Source organism: Salmo salar, chromosome 13 (assembly GCF_965601325.2).
Source record: "Salmo salar chromosome 13, fSalSal1, whole genome shotgun sequence".
NCBI classification, from domain to species: Eukaryota; Metazoa; Chordata; class Actinopteri; order Salmoniformes; family Salmonidae; genus Salmo; species Salmo salar.
Genome location: NC_138303.1, coordinates 83,010,287 through 83,026,896, shown reverse-complemented (window position 1 = coordinate 83,026,896; position 16,610 = coordinate 83,010,287). Strand labels below are relative to the sequence as shown.

At 41.5% G+C, this 16,610-nt stretch overlaps 2 protein-coding genes across 6 annotated transcripts in view; both read right to left on the bottom strand.

The window, feature by feature from the left end:
• LOC106567925 (alkaline ceramidase 3) overlaps positions 1 to 6,342 on the bottom strand; it is a 32,733-nt gene extending 26,391 nt beyond the window's left edge. The window contains exon 1 of the mRNA XM_082960372.1: positions 6,107 to 6,342. The gene's annotated coding sequence lies outside the window, so the exon portion shown is untranslated. The remainder of the gene's footprint in view (positions 1 to 6,106) is intronic.
• LOC106567926 (tsukushi) lies at positions 186 to 6,394 on the bottom strand. Of its 5 annotated transcripts, XM_014137824.3 has the most exons (5): positions 6,107 to 6,383; positions 4,051 to 4,178; positions 3,516 to 3,557; positions 3,342 to 3,417; positions 186 to 1,900 (listed from the first exon to the last, which is right to left on the bottom strand). In XM_014137824.3, exon 5 carries the CDS (start codon positions 1,890 to 1,892, stop codon positions 825 to 827), a length of 1,068 nt encoding a protein of 355 aa, XP_013993299.1. In that variant the 5' UTR covers positions 1,893 to 1,900; positions 3,342 to 3,417; positions 3,516 to 3,557; positions 4,051 to 4,178; positions 6,107 to 6,383; the 3' UTR covers positions 186 to 824. The 5 variants fall into 5 exon arrangements, with proteins under 5 accessions (XP_013993299.1, XP_013993298.1, XP_013993302.1 ...); XM_014137823.3 differs by lacking the exon at positions 3,516 to 3,557; XM_014137827.3 differs by lacking the exon at positions 4,051 to 4,178 and having other exon boundaries at positions 6,107 to 6,381.
• Between the last annotated feature and the right edge of the window lie 10,216 nt (positions 6,395 to 16,610).

The following is a 16,610-nucleotide window of genomic DNA, read 5'->3' as shown; positions in this document are numbered from 1 at the left end:
CTCAGTGACCACACAACCGCTCGCTGGTGAGTCGCTCCTCAACTCTGTAAACGGTGACAAGACTCTCTTACGTTCACATTTTGTACATGGTGCTATTGACTGTACAGAATGAAACAAACCTTATTATGTGAACCAGTCATAAACTGCACCTTGTGTTGTGGGACCAGAAAAGGGTGTCGAACAAATTGTGTTGCATCCTTTTTATTGAAATTACATGTCTCTATTTCAGTCATTAACAATAGTTGACAGACTTCATATACACAACATGTGTCCAAGGCAATACTGTAGAAAATGTTGCAAAAACATATTTCTAATGTTATTAAAAAAAATGTTTGTCGAGTAATCAAAAGGTATTATCTGCCAGCAGAAACTGTTGTAATGTTTAACAATGAGGCCCTCTAAAACTGTTTATTACATTATTAGTCTGATGGACATTAATGCATCATAACACTGTATGAGTTGTCATGATTTAGTTGAATTAATTAAAAAATAGAAAAGGAATTGAAAACTACAAAACAAGTGCAGGTAATCATTTCTGACTTTGTCCTTGTAAATCGTCACGCGTCGTCATGTTATCAAGATGGTTAGTTCAGTTGCCAGCAAAATGTATTAGCCCATGACCACTGTTCGACACTGGTATTTTATTGCACACTCCCTTGAAGCAGTGGAACAAAAGCTATATTTTGAAAATGAGTGCAACCCTTGATGATGATGCACAAATCTGAGGACTGAATTTTGAAATAGTGTGATTACTGTATAAGCTGGTTTCACTGTGAGGCTCTCACTGCTTCTCCATTTTGACCAACCTGTTAAGGCCGGCAGACTCATAAAACAATTCCTATGACATCACAGGTCAATTCCTCCCCCCTTGTTGACTGTCCTCCTATCTGTCTGTGGAACTGCACCTGTCTATGGGTCTTCCAACAGTTTACCTTCTCCCTGAGAACGATGCTTTTGATGCTGGGCAGGAGGTGGAGAATGTTGCTGGGCAGAGACACCACCCCTGAGTTGGACAGGTTGAGCTCCTGTAAGGCAGCCAGTCCGCTAAACACCTCAGGGTTAAGTGGTCTCAGCCTGCTGTTGTGGGACAGGTCCAGGGCCTGCAGGCTGCTCAGCTCACTGAAACTTTGGAGCTGGATGGAGGTGAGCTCAGACAGCCCACTGAGAGACAGGTAAGCCAGATCCCTTAGCCCTGTGAAGCTGTGCCTTTCGATCCTGAGGATGGGGTTGCCGTCCAGGCTCAGAGACCTCAGAGGGAGGCCCTGCAGCTTGGGCACGGCCCTCAGACGATTCCCTGCCAGACTGAGGCTCTGAATGTTAGGAGGGCTTAGCACCTGTGGATCCCTAGTCGTGACCGTGTTCAGCAGGTTGTTTGACAGGTCCACATTGAGAGGTCCTGCACCGTGGCCCTTGTTGGAAAAGACCTCCAGGCTGACCTCCTGGAGCCTGTTGCCGCTCAGATCCACCTCGGCCAGGGGCAAGCCAGAGAAGCAGCCGGGGGCCAGCTCCTCCAGGGTGTTGTGGCTCAGGTCCAAGGTCTCCAGGTAGCGCAGCCTGGAGAAGATGCTGCTGTTAAGCCTGGAGAGGAGGTTGTTGCTGAGGTCCAGGCTGGCCAGCGTGGTGTAGCCCGGCCCAGAGAGCATGGAGTCAGCGATGGTGTGGATGGCGCTGGAGGACAGGTCCAGGGAGGAGGTGTCCAGGGGGATGGAGATGGGGACCACCAGGCCATGACCACGGCCCACCCCACTACAGTCGACCCTGGTCAGGCTGAAGCTGTCGAACAGGCCGAAGCTCTCGACTTCACAGCGACAACCCGGGTGGCAGTCCATCACTGCAGCCACATAGTGAAGGACGAGCAAGAACCAAACACTCACACCCAAGAAACTGGACATAGCAAATCCTGAGGAAGATGCAACATGTTTGATTAAATTATGTTTTCATTTCATGCATTCATTACATTCCTATTCAAGAATTTGGTTATTTAGAAGACCTACATTATTAACGTCTTCAAATAAGAACTTTTTCCCTCTTAGAATGAATGTAATGTCCCTCAGGACAAGTTCAATCATACGCTCAAATGCACAGAGATAACTAACATTAACACTTTTTCTATTTCTGTTGTCAAGGGAGATGAGAAATACTGAGGAAAGTACTGTATATTTTCAGTATAAATTGCGATATGGTTTTTGGTCAGAGTAAATAACTTTCTCTGTGGGTGAAGCATTGGCTTGACTGTTGTAAATCATACAACCGTCTCGGTGTTCATTCATCCACCATGTATGCATCTATCATAATCTCACATGGAGGGACCACATTTAGAGCCACTTAATATAACAAAAAACACATATTAGTCAAAAATCATCATTAATGACCCTTTCCCTTTAATTAACAAAAGCAAACCCTACTGATTTGACCTAGTTCTTTGGCTTGCTCCTCAAGAAATGCTGGCGCCCATGACAGAAGCCAAACAAACGTGAGTTGGTTTGGGGGTTTGGTTTGATGTGTGTGTTTCTTGGGTGTGTCCTTCACACCACCAAGACACACCCATCTGTCAGAACCTTTCCAGCAGCTGTTTCACCCCACTCAATCCCCACAAACAAACCTCCTGCAGGTTGAGTTCAATAATATACATGCCGATGTATGGTGATATGCCGGAGGAAGCTTTGAATAGGTCAGTAGCCTACAGAGCAATAGGAGAAGAATGCAATTGCTGAATTTATGTAGATATTCTAAACTTAGTGTTTCGATCATTTTTTAAATGTAGTAACAGGTCCATGTATAATAAACAACCCTTTACAAAATACCATTGAAGCAGGTAGCTGCAGTTGTTATACCAGAGATGTTCTGCTAATATAACAAGGTGCACCTCTCACCTTTCATTGTCATACCCAGCCATTGCAGATACTGTGCCTATCTGCATTTTGTGAGGTGGTAATGAGGCTACCTTGTCTAACATGTCAGAGTGGTCATACCTCCCTGTGTGGTGTATCGTATATAACAGGAGTTCCTTCCCTGATCCTGGTGCAGAATACACAGGGTTTCTCCCTCCCCATATTGACTGATACCATTCAATTCAATAATAATAAGACAATACAAGTGAAAGTTGTGTCTAGTAACATTTTAATGCAGAGTGCCAGGTCTCTCCATTTAGAGACATCAGTGTCAAGCCCGTCTGTCAGTCTCGACTTCATCACATAATCTTGCAAGTGTATGTGCTGGCTCCATATATGTTTCTGTGAACACATAGTCACTGTTTTATTACCAATTACAGTTAGGATAGGTAATATCTGACACACAAACTGGTACTATGTTAAAGTTTGAACAGGTCAGATAATACCTACTCAATTATGGTCTCCCCATCAAACGACCGAGGCTGGCGACTGGCAAACGCATCTACAGTCCTCTCCATCTGTAGAGCTAGGCAGAGTTGAGGCAAAGTTCATCAGTGACGTATGGAATGAAAAGGGTGTTGCAAATACTGGACATTTCTGCTGTACTGTATTATTAGTAATCACCTTCAGTCCCACATTGATGGGCATGGCAGCATAGATCAGCTCCTGGCCCCGCATCAAAGATATTGGTCAGTTACACACAGACACTGATTAGATTATCAATGTTGATTATGATTAGTATGGTGGAACCAACCTTATCGATGCATTCACCTTTCTATTTCACTTTAGATATCATGATCTGTGAAGTGAAATAGAATGGTAAATGCAGCGATCAGGCTGGTTCCACCAGGCTAGGTTATGAGGGTGATTTGGGACAATCCTCGAAACTGTTTTGACCTTTGACCAGGTCAAATGTCACCAACCTAATTCAAGCGTTCTCCCTGTTCCATTTATAGGAAGGGTCACAGTGAGGGATGTCTGCGTGAGTCTGAGGGTCCCCTAGCTGACCTTCTCTATGATGCATGTTCGACTGCAAACTGGACATCTCTTGAACAACTGCAGCTAGCTACATAACCAGCAATAGCGTTATCTAACGTCGTTAGCTAGCTAAGTTATACCAGAGATGTCATTATATTCCAGTATCTCTGGTTATACTCACCAGGCATGGTCAATCCGTATGAGGATTTTCAGTCTGCCGTCCTTTGAACGCGTTGGGGGCGATGAAACAACGGAGCCCCATTCAATGAAGGGAAGCGGAGTGGGCGGAGGGGCGATTTGCACGTGGAGCTTGGCAAAAGGGGCCATGATTTGTTTATATAATTGTAATCCAAACCCAACCTTCATTTATTCACTGAGGTTCCAAACACTGCTTTAGACAAGACTGACTTTATGACCCAAATTATCCTATTTACACTTTGTTGTCAATTTTGACACTAGAATAAATGTTTCTGACTCATATCGATGCCACATAGGCCATTTTCAAAGGGATTATTTGCTTTTTAGGGGCAGTCGCTCTTTAAGTACAATAAACTGCTACAGCACACCATCTCAAATACTATAACAACCATCTTCCTTTTCTCTCAGAAGCTACATTTGCACATTGGACATGTTGCGGATGAATCCTAGGCCTACGAGTTTATTCAGTATTCACAGAACATTCTTGTGGCCCTGTGCTCTATAGTAAATCACACTGCTCAGATGTGTCATGTCAACCGGAGGGGTCACACCTGTCCCCACCTCTGCTCCGGGGAGGGATCAGTTGTGCAGTGTGTTTGTGTGTGTGTGCCCGGACAATGGGGTTATGGTAAAATACCTGCCAAGGGGGGCGCATTGAACTCCAGGTGTGCAGTACAAAGCACAGCTCACCCTATCTGAACTCTGGAACTTGAATGAGCTCTATCTAAATTCACCTAGTATTTTGCATTGGCAATACAACTATTTTGAGTATTATTAGGTTCCATATTAGATCAACAGAACAGTAAAAGTAAAGGTACCTTATTAGAAAATGACTCAAGTAAAAGTCACGCAGAAAATCCTACTTGAGCATCCTACTCAAATTCCTTATATTAAGCAAACCAGACGGCACCATTTTCTTTTTTTATTTACGGATAGCTAGAGGCACGCTCCAACACTCAGACATAATTTACAAACGAAGCATGTGTTTAGTGAGTCCGCCAGTTCAGAGGCAGTAGGGATGACCAGGGAATGTTCTCTTAATCAGTGTGTGAATTAGACAATTTTCCTGTCCTGCTAAGCATTCAAAATGTAACGAGTACTTTTGGGTGTCAGGGAAACTGTATAGAGTAAAAAGTACATCATTTTCTTTAGGAATGTAGTGAAGTAAAAGTTTTCAAAAATATGAATAGTAAAGTAGAGTACAGATACCCCCAAAAACTACTTAATTAGTACTTTCAATTATTTTAACTTAAGTACTTTACACCACTGTCTTTGATTTTTTTTTATGAACAGACTTATTTGAAACTGAGTGCATATACTGCGTGTATTTCCTGTCCTGACAACATTTCTCCTCTCACAGCCTCTATAGATGGGTGTGGAGTTGGCCAACAATTCACCAAAATAGAGGAGACCCGTTATTATCACCTCATCTACAATTATCACATCTACAATTACGGCATCCCTTTCCTTTCTCTGCTCTACCATTCTCTCACCACCCCCCGTTTGCTTTCACTGTTCAAAGCATCACTTACTAACACTACATCCTTTATCCTTTCTTTAAGGAGCAAAAGGTGTGTAAAGGCCATTGTATTATTAGCTTGACAGATGGACGTTACTTTTTGGTCATCAAATAAAAGGGAAGTTTGGTGATTCTGAATAAAAGTATTTACTTGATTCGAAACAAATCTAAAATCTTTATTGCATGATTGGACTTATGTAAGCCATGTATGCTTTGGAATCTCTCATTTTCAGATCATTAGCCTATACTACAACAGAGAATCACATAGCAGACTAAACTCCACTCCATGGGGAAGGAAGTTTGAGGAACTTCATCAGAATCTTCCTTCACCAAGTTTAGTCCTCCAGGAATCACATAGACAGCAATGTTATCGTTGTGATCCGTTACAATGTTTCAAAAGTCAACAACAATTGTACTTTCCTCCAGACATAATAGCCTGAGAAAAAAGTAATGTTGACTGTCTTTTGAAAAGTTCAGGACACATTCTATGGGTGATTTGAATGCAATGTAAAGTGCTCACCTTTCTTGAAGAATTGTACCACGTTTGTGGCACTTCTTCAGTCGATATCTTTAGATAGATCCCTTTGCGATGGCAAGAGACAGTATTATGTTAAAACAGACTGTCGTTTACATTTTTTCTCTTTGTCTGCTTCCCCCATCTGCCGTATAACTATTCACCAGTACATTCCATGTAACGACTTTCACGCAAGCAGACGTGTACTGCCCATTTTAACCAAATTCTAACCTCGGTCTTCTCAGATTACTTTTGGGGAAATGCTCGTACCATGGCTCACGATGCAAAATCCACTGCGGTCAAGCAAACAAGAATCCTCCGTCAAGCCATCCGCGCTGTAGAATATGAATGCGCCCATGCACTGAACATTATGGTATCACGAGGAATAGCCTATGCTTGACAGGGAAGACGATCCGATCTCTGAACCTCTTCAGATTTAGTGTCGCCAGTGAATTGTGTGACGATGAAGTGATATGTTTATACCCAGTAACTTCATTTAAATAATTGAGGCAAATTATACTGACTTTATTCACACTTTTTTTGTTTCGGTTTCGGTAACAACATGCATCACACGCGGAAGCACATGCCTCCCAGGCAGTAGTTCGGTTAGATCCTGTTCAGTGATTGAGATTCCACAGAACTAGGATTGCGTTTGGGTCTCTTGAAATAGGTCAGAAATACGGTCTCGAAGCAAAGAAACAGCACTTTATGAAGGCACAAATTTGATCAAAATCATTTTCTGATTAATAAAGCTATGATTGTTTTTTTTAAATGATCATAACCTATTGTCAAATATGATAATGTATAAGATTTGGATGGTCATGATTTTATTTGAACAGCTAATTCAAATAGATTGCCAATACAAGTAATTACTGGGTTAGTTTAATCTCATATTCCAAATAATATATATCCCATATTGGAGACTCAATGAAAGTTTAACATACTGTTTCAAATATGTATCATTTAGAAAATACACATACATCGCATACTTAATAAATAAGCAATAAGACCCGAGGGGGTGTGGTATATGGCTAATACACCCTGGTTAAGGCCTGTTTTTAGGCACGACGTGAAGTGAAGTGCCCGAATACAGCCCTTAGCCATGGTACAGTATATTGGCCATATAACACAAACCCCCGAGGTGCCTTATTGCTATTATGAACTGATTACCAACATGAAGAGAACAGTAAACAAGTATTTTTACATAATTCCCGTGGTGTATTCTCTGATATACCACGGCTTTCAGCCAATCAGCATCCAGGACCCAAACTACCCGGTTTATAATGGCATTTATCCCATGTTGGAGACTCAATTAAAGGACCTTTTCAAATACAGTGCATTTGGAAAGTATTCAGACCCCTTCCCTTTTTCCATATTTTGTTACGTTACAGCCTTATTCTAAAATGGATTAAAAAAATAAAAGAAATCTTCATCAATCTACACACACTACCCCATAATGACAAAGTGAAACAGTTTATTTTTTTATTTTTGCAAATGTATTAAAAATAAAAACAGAAACACCTTATTTACATAAATATTCAGACCATTTGCTATGAGACTCGATATTGAGCTCAGGTGCATCCTGTTTCCATTGATTATCCTTGAGATCTTTCTACAACTTGAATGGAGTCCACCTGTGGTAAATTCAACTGATTGGACATGATTTGGAAAGGCACACACCTGTCTATATAAGGTCCCACAGTTGACAGTGCATGTCAGAGCAAAAACCAAGCCATGATGTCAAAACTATTTTCCGTAGAGATCTGAGACAAGATTGTGTCAAGTCAAAGATCTGGGGAAGGGTACCAAAATATTTCTGCAGCATTGAAGGTCTACAAGAATACAGTGGCCTCCATCATTCTTAAATGGAAGAAGTTTGGAACCACCAAGACTCTTCCTAGATTTGGCCGCCCAGCCAAACTGAGCAATCGGAGGAGAAGGGCCTTGGTCATGGAGGTAACCAAGAACTCGATGGTCACTCTGACAGAGCTCCAGAGTTCCTCTGTGAGTGGCCAGACAGAAGCCATTCCTCAGTAAAAGGCACATGACAGGCCACTTGGAGTTTGTCAAAAGGCACCTAAAGGACTCAGAACATGAGAAACAAGATTCTCTGATCTGATGAAACCAAGATTGAGCTATTTGGCCTGAATACCAAGCGTCACATCTGGAGGAAATCTGGCACCATCCCAACTTTTCAACCTGGAACAGTCCTAATCATACATCATCCGAGTGCGCAGCTGAACACTGCATGCTGGAAACACTCGATTTGTTATTTTAACTAAAACATAACCAATTTGTTAAATGTAAATACCAAACTTGTTTTTGCATGGATTCCGCAGCGCAGTTGCTTGAAAGAGCCGCTAAGCTGCTAATGTTAGCCATCAAGCTAACGAAGTTAGTCCCAGATTAGTTTTCCAATGGAACCCTCTTTGTCTGGAGAAGTAAATGAACGGTTCCAGCCCCGTATCTACTACGCTTTGTTTCAGGGCAAACTGGATCACTCAGAGTTCCAATGCAGCAAATTGTTTGCATGCCGAGGATCTTAGGCTTGAGGTGGCTTCCTTCATCACACAGGTAGCCAGCCTACGTAAGAAGCTGGGGAAAACGCAGAGTAGAACATTTACCTTTTGTATGCCGGTGGCTGGACGGTGTTTGCGCATGTTGGATGCATCTCCGTCTTGTCATTTGTTGTTATCCGACTGGCCGGTGTTGCCTGGAGTTCGTTCACCCGGGGGGCCATCTCCTGCCTCTCCTCCCCCATCTGATAGCAGAATCAAAAGAGCACAGCAAGAGGAGCATGGCAATCAACAATGGTTACATGTCACAAGCCGTGGAAGCCGAAGACAGCAGCCTACTGCAAAGCAGTCTACACTCCCAACGAGAGGCCCGGAGTGGATACAAACAACGACTAGTTTCGCTGTCCTAGAGCCTGATCTTCCTGCACCTTCGTCGCTGGGGGTACCGGTGTCTGTGGCCGCTGTGCCTACTCCTACTCCTTCCCCTACGATTTCGAAGTCGACATTGGCAAACTTCTGTCCCTGCTCTGAATCGAGCGGGCTTTCTCCATCTGTTGGAGACCTCCACCATCCTGTGAAGCATGGGAGTGGGTGGATTTCCTCATCCTTCTCGCCAGCCGTGATGTTGGGCAGCTCCATGGTAATAAATGTGACTGTTCCTGGTTCCAAAAAAAATGTCCTATCCTGGAGCTTGAGTAAATTACATTACTAAGCTGCTCCTGAATGTAATACACCAGCATTGATTCTATCATAGTCCATGTGGACATTATGAAGGGAAGCTCTGAACAGTTGAAACTGGATTTCAAAGAGCTGATTGACTCTCTGCTATACACTAATTAAAGACTCATCATATCTGGCCCTGTTCCCTCTCTGAATCGTGTAATTCTTCACAACTGGCTATGTGATTATTGCAGCTCAAAGGGTGTAACCTTTGTTGACAATTTTGATGCTTTTTGGAAACAAAACACGTTTTATTAGGAGGATGGAATCCACCCAAATCATTTGGGTTCCTGGATCCTGTCACAACATTATAAGGCTGTGTTGAGACAATGTCTTATCAATGACCAAAGCCCAGCTCAGTTAATGCCTACCATTGTGTCACTGAGTCATCATAATGCTTATAACAGGGGCATTGGTAGACACATTATACCAGGGGCATTGGTAGACACAATGTAAGTAACCTAATTTATGTCCCTCCAACTGCCCCGAATGCCTCTACTGATCCTATAGCTATTGCATGCAGCAATCATGTGCCAATTAACCAGATTTATGCTGTTAACACTGAGGTGATGAAACCTAGTATGAAGTCCACTGTGTGCAGCTCATCCTGCACTAACATAAATAACATGAGAGTATCTACTTCTGCTAAGCTTCCCAGTAAAGCAATGAAAACAAGCAAACATCACAGAAAAGTGCTAAAAATGACCCACGTTAACATATGTAGCTTAAGAAACACGGTTCATGAAATTAATAACTTGTTAGTAAAAGATGACATTCATATTCTCTGAAACTCACTTAGACAATACCTTTGATGATACAGTGGTAGAGGCTATAACATTTCCAAAAAAGACAGAAATGCCAGTGGTGGAGGTGTTGCTGTTTACATTCAGAACCACATTGCTGTAAAGATTAGAGAGAATCTCATGTTAAATACTGTCGAAGTAATATGGCTACAGGTTCAATTGCCTCTCCTAAAGCCCATCATTGTTGTCATGCCCTGATCTGTTTCACCTATCCTTGTGATTGTCTCCACCCTCTACTGGTGTCGCTTATTTTCCCCGGTGTATTTATCCCTGTGTTTCCTGTCTCTCTGTGCCAGTTCGTCTTGTCTTGTCAAGTCAACCAGCTTGTTTTTCCCCGTGCTCCTGCTTTTTCTTATCTCTATTTTTCTAGTCCTCCCAGTTTTGACTCTTTCCTGCCCTGACTCTGTACCTGCCTGCCTGACTATTCTACCTGCCCTGACCTCGAGCCTGCCTGCCACCCTGTACCTCCTGGACTCTGATCTTGTTATGAACTTTTTGCCTGTTCACGACCATTCTCTTGCCTGCCCCTTGGATACTAATAAATATCAGAGACACAAACCATCTGTCTCCCGTGTCTGTATCTGGGTCTCGCCCTGTGCCCTTATAATTGTGGGAAGCTGCTATAGACCACCAAGTGCTAACAGTCAGTATCTGGATAACGTGTGAAATGCTTGATAATATATGTGATATCAACAGAGAGGTATATTTTCAAGGTGATTTAAATATTGACTGGCTTTCATCAAGCTTCTCAATCAAGAAAAAGCTTCAAACTGTAACCAGTGCCTGCAACCTGGTTCAGGTTATCAGTCAATGTATCAGGGTAGTTACAAACAGCACAGGAATGAAATCATCGACATTTATTGATCACATCTTTACTAATGCTGCCGAAATGTGCTTGAAAGTAGTATCCAGATCCATCTGATGTAGTGATCCCAATATAGTAGCCATATCTAGGAAAACCAAAATTCCAAAAGCTGGGCCTAATATAGTGTATAAGAGGTCATACAATAAGTTTTGTAGTGATTCCTATGTTGTTGATGTAAAGAGTATTTGTTGGTCCGTGGTGTGTAATGAGGAGCAAACAGATGTTGCACTTGACATATTTATGAAATTGCTTATCCCAGTCACTAATAAGCATGCACCCATTAAGAAAATTACTGTAAAAAAAAATGTAATCCCCGTAGATTGATAAGAAATTGAAGAATTGTTTGGTTGAGAGGGATGAGGCAAAAGAAATGGCAAATAGGTCCACCTGCACAACCGATTGGCAAACGTACTGCAAATTGAGAAATGATGTGACTAATCTGAATTTAAAAAAGAAGAAACTACACTATGAAACCAAGATAAATGACATAAAGAATGATAGTAAAAAGCTTTGGAGCACCTTCAATTAAATTTGGGAAAAAAGGCAAACTCAGCTCCATCATTCATTGAATAAGATGGCTCATTCATCCCATAACCCGCTGATATTGCCAACTACTTTAATTATTTTTTCATTGGCAAGATTAGCAAACATAGGCATGACATGCCAGCAACTAACGCTGACACTACACATCCAAATATATCTGACCAAATTATGAAATACAAGAATTGTAATTTAGAATGGCGTAAAGTGAGTGTGTATTGTTATTGTTGTTGTCTAACAACAATCACGAGCCACCGGGGTCTGACAACTTGGATGGAACCCTGGATTGTAAACTGTCATGGTCAAAACATATTGATACAACAGCAGCTAAGATGGGGAGAAGTCTGTCCATAATAAAGCGCTGCTCTACCTTCTTAAAACTTCTTTGGGATAGGGGGCGGTATTTTGACGTCTGGATGAAAAGCGTGCCCAAAGTAAACTGCCTGCTACTCAGGCCCAGATGCTAGGGTATGCATGTAATTGGTAGATTTGGATTGAAAACACTATAAAGTTTCTGAAACTAAAAATAATGTCTGCGAGTATAACAGAACTGAAATGGCAGGCGAAACCCAGAGGACAAACCATCAACAAAAAAAAAAGAATTACCAGCATACCACTGATTTCAATGCCTGGCACTTTTATAATAGGGCAAAATCGTCCCCGATTACAGTTCCTAGGGCTTCCACTAGATGTCAACAGTCTTTAGAAAGAGTTTTAGGCTGGTTTTTGTAAAAATGAGGGAGAAGTTGTAGTTTTTATAGTGGCTCTCACTTTGGCTGTAGTGTTTCCAAGCGCATGGCCGAGAGAGCACGTTCTTTTTGTTTATCTCCGGTAAAGACAATAACGATTCTCCGTCTTAAATTGTATTGTTTATTTGTGTATTAAGGAACCTAAGGCCTAAGACACCAGGAGCTGCCTCTACTATTCCAGCATCCTTTCAACATCATCAAATCACCTATGCTTAGTTTAATACAGTGGCAACAAAAAGATACCAAAAACAATTTAGTGTGTGTGTGCGTGCGTGTGCATTTGTGCAAGTAGAAAATCACATGTTGACTCACCCGACTCACCCTAATGCCATCCTCCTCTCTTTCATGTTGATGAAACGGTCTATCACTCTGTCATACAATACACGCTTACATTTTTTTGTTGTTCTAGGCTACCTGGCTAAAATGCTTGCTTGCTAGCCTAACTTCCATTCATAGGCAACGTTAGCTAGTTAACATTAGCCTTCTACATCTAGCTACATATTGAACTTCCATCCTCTAGGCCAGGGGCACAACAATGTATTTATTAATGGTTGGATCAGAATCGCAGTTATAATCATTGGCCAGTACGGAGAATTAAGTCCAAATCCCTATCTCTGTCCATGGCTAATTCAGTAAAGGGATAATTTTAGCTAGCTAGCTAGCCACCGGAGAACAACAACACAACGAGATGCAACAGTTCAAGTTGTTTCTGTCAATGATGTTTGCTCTCAATGCAATTTGATAGGAGAGACGTCAAATCCAAGCTGGCTTCCCTTGAAACTTTTTTTTGGTCCGCCAGGGCCATTCACAGTTGAGCTCACTCAGTTTAGCTTAACACTGATTGGCTATCATTTTCTATATTTTTTTTCTCAAGGGAGGCCAAATGCTCGCTGGCTTTCCTTGCATTCCATGCTACGGGCGGTAACAATGTCATACACGTTTGGACCAGACAGCATCAGATGGATGCCTACACATAGAGAGACAGACGGGCGCTGTTTCGCTCGATCGGATCCTTTCTCCGGTGAGATACATTTAGCTTCTCTACCCCTCTCCACCCCTCCAAACATCACATAATGTGATAATGGAATTTGTCCCATATTAAAGACTCAATTAAAGGACTGTTTAAAATACTTTTTCAGCAAATTCAATGGATTAATGTAGTACAACTACTCCACTATCTATGTTATGTATTAGAAGCATTTTTACTGTACCATTTTGAAAATGCAGTCCTCCAAACTACTTACATCACATTTGCAATAACGGGATTTATCCTATATTGGAGAATCAATTAAAGGACCGTTTCAAATATGTAATTACCAAACTCAATGGATTAATACAGAAAAGCAAACCTACACTTAACAAAAATATAAACACAACATGCAACAATTTCAAAGATTTTACTGAGTTAAAGTTCATATAAGGAAATCAGTGAATTGAAATAAATTAACTAGGCCCTAATCTACGGATTTCACATGACTGGGAATACAGATATTTTTATTTTTTAACCTTTATTTAACTAGGCAAGTCAGTTAAGAACAAATTCATATTTCCGATGACGGCCTACCGGGGAACAGTGGGTTAACTGCCTTGTTCAGCGGCAGAACGACTGATTTTTACCTTGTCAGCAAAGGGATTTGATCCAGCAACATTTTGGTTACTGGCCCAACACTCTAACCACTAGGCTACCTGCCACCCCAAAATTCCATGATATGCATATATAACAGATATTTATCTGTTCGTCACAGATACCTTTAAAAAGGTAGGGGTGTGAATCAGAAAACCAGTCATTATCTGGTGTGACCACCATTTGCCTCATGCTTCATTTGCCTCCTTCATATAGAGTTGATTAGGCTGTTGATTGTGGCCTGTGGAATGTTGTCCCATTCCTCTTCAATGGCTGTGCAAAGTTGCTGGATATTGGCGGGAACTGGAACACACTGTCGTACACGTTGATCCAGAACATCCCAAACAGTGGAGGCGCCACAGAGGAGGAAGGGGAGGACCATCCTCCTCAGTGAATTTCATACAAATACAATTGTAAAACATTTAAAGGTTATCCTTTTTAGATAAAACTATACTAAATATAATCATGTCACCAAATAATTAATTAAAACACACTATTTTGCAAAAAAAAAGTCTGCAGTAGCATCAACAGCCTCTCTGTAGGGTAGCACCATGGTGTAGCCGGAGGACAGCTAGCTTCTGTCCTTCACTGGGTACATTGACTTCAATACAAAACCTAGGATGCTCATGGTTCTCACCCTCTTCCATAGACTTAGACAGTAATTATGACAACTTCCCGAGGACGTCCTCCAACCTTGCAGCATAAACTGACATGTTGTCCACCCAAAGGATCAGATAATTAATCAAGTACTGAAAGCATAAACTACAGCTAGCTAGCACTGCAGTGCATAACATGTGGTGAGTAGTTGACTCAAAGAGAGAGACATTTCTTCCTAACTGAAGGAGAAGCAAGAGAGAAATAGAGAGAGTGTGATTTTTTTCACTTTCAGTTTCACTTACTTAGCTAGCAAATTGATAAGGGAATTATATGCTTTGTCACAGGTGTTGTAGGGATTGGACCAAAACGCAGCGGGAACGTGTAAACTCATCTTCTTATTTTATTAAAGAAGGAAAACAAAAGAAACACGTATACAAAAACAACAAACGACACTAAACAGTCCCGTCAGGTGCACGAACACAAAACAGGAAATAACTACCCACAAATCCCATAGAAAAAACACCCCTCTTAAATAGGACCTTCAATTAGAAGCAACGAGGAGCAGCTGCTTCCAATTGAAGGTCAACTCAATAAACACCACATAGAAATAGACATACTAGAACTAACATAGAAATAGACTAACAAGAACACAGCCCAACAAACCCCGAAACACTCTAAACAAACACCCCCTGCCACGCCCTGACCAAACTAATATAACAAACAACCTCTTTTACTGGTCAGGACGTGACATGCTTAAAGGTAATGATTAAAGGATTCCACCCTGAAACGTAACTATTAGTGATTACTAGTTTATGTAGCATATGTAATGAATGATCAAAGTACTAAACATAAGTCCAATAAGGTTTGGTAGAGACAGGTGAGGGATAGAAATGTGTGTGTGTGTGTGTGTGTGTGTGTGTGTGTGTGTGTGTGTGTGTGTGTGTGTGTGTGTGTGTGTGTGTGTGTGTGTGTGTGTGTGTGTGTGTGTGTCTAAGAAAATACGGAGAACTATTAAACTGTGTGTGACCCGACCTGGTTAGAACTCTGAGAAACTTACTATAGGACATGGAGTATTTTCAAGGTTCCTCTAATCTCGGGGGAATGGAACTTCCGGCTTGGTGGTAATAAACAGTGGATACAACTCACCCACTGTTCGTGTGTATGTATGTGCGTAGGATACATACTGTTCGTCTGTATGTATGTGCGTAAGTAGGGAGTGAATTATAAAATGGATGTCTTTGTATTATGGACTTCAGAACGTTCTCTGAATAAACTGTACAGACCTTTTGCAGAAGCTGAGTCTTTGACTACCGTAATTTCCAGACTACTAAGCGCACCTGAATATAAGCCGCACCCACTGAATTAAAAAAATATATATTATTTTGAACATAAATAAGCCGCACATGTCTATAAGCCGCAGGTGCCTACCGGTACATTGAAAGAAATGAACTTTACACAGGCTTTAACAAAACACGGCTTGTAACAAAATAAATAGGCTTTAACGAAACACGGCTTGTAACAAAAATAAATAGGCTTTAACGAAACACGGCTTGTAACAAAAATAAATAGCCTTTAACGAAACACGGCTTGTAACAAAAAATAAAATATTAGCAGTAAACAGTAGCCTACCAAGAAAGTCATTGCTCCAGACCAAGCTCCCGTGCAGCAGCTGTTTAAAATACATTTTTATGCAATTTTTCTCGTAAAATAGCGATAATATTCCAACCGGGCGAAGTTGTATTCATTCAAAGACTGAAAGAACAAAATGGAGAATTCACATGCACACGCATCTACAGTGTCACTGTCCTCAGCCTGACCAGTAACAAACAGAGCTGCTGTACTTAGCCCAGAGACTGCAGACATCTCATTACACTTTCTGGCGCCTTCTGAGAGCCAATGGAAGCCTTACAAAATGTCACGTTACAGCACAGATGCTGTATTTTCGATAGAGAGGCTAAAGAAGGACAATAAATTGTCAGACAGGGCACTTACTGCATGGAATCTTCTCAGGTTTTGGCCTGCCATATGAGTTCTGTTATACTCACAGACACCATTCAAACAGTTTTAGAAACTTTAGAGTGTTTTCTATCCAAATC

What these genes read in the sequence shown, in the direction of transcription:
- LOC106567926 (XM_014137822.3), bottom strand. Translation starts at nt 1,892, where the DNA reads ATGTCCAGTTTCTTGGGTGTGAGTGTTTGGTTCTTGCTCGTCCTTCAC.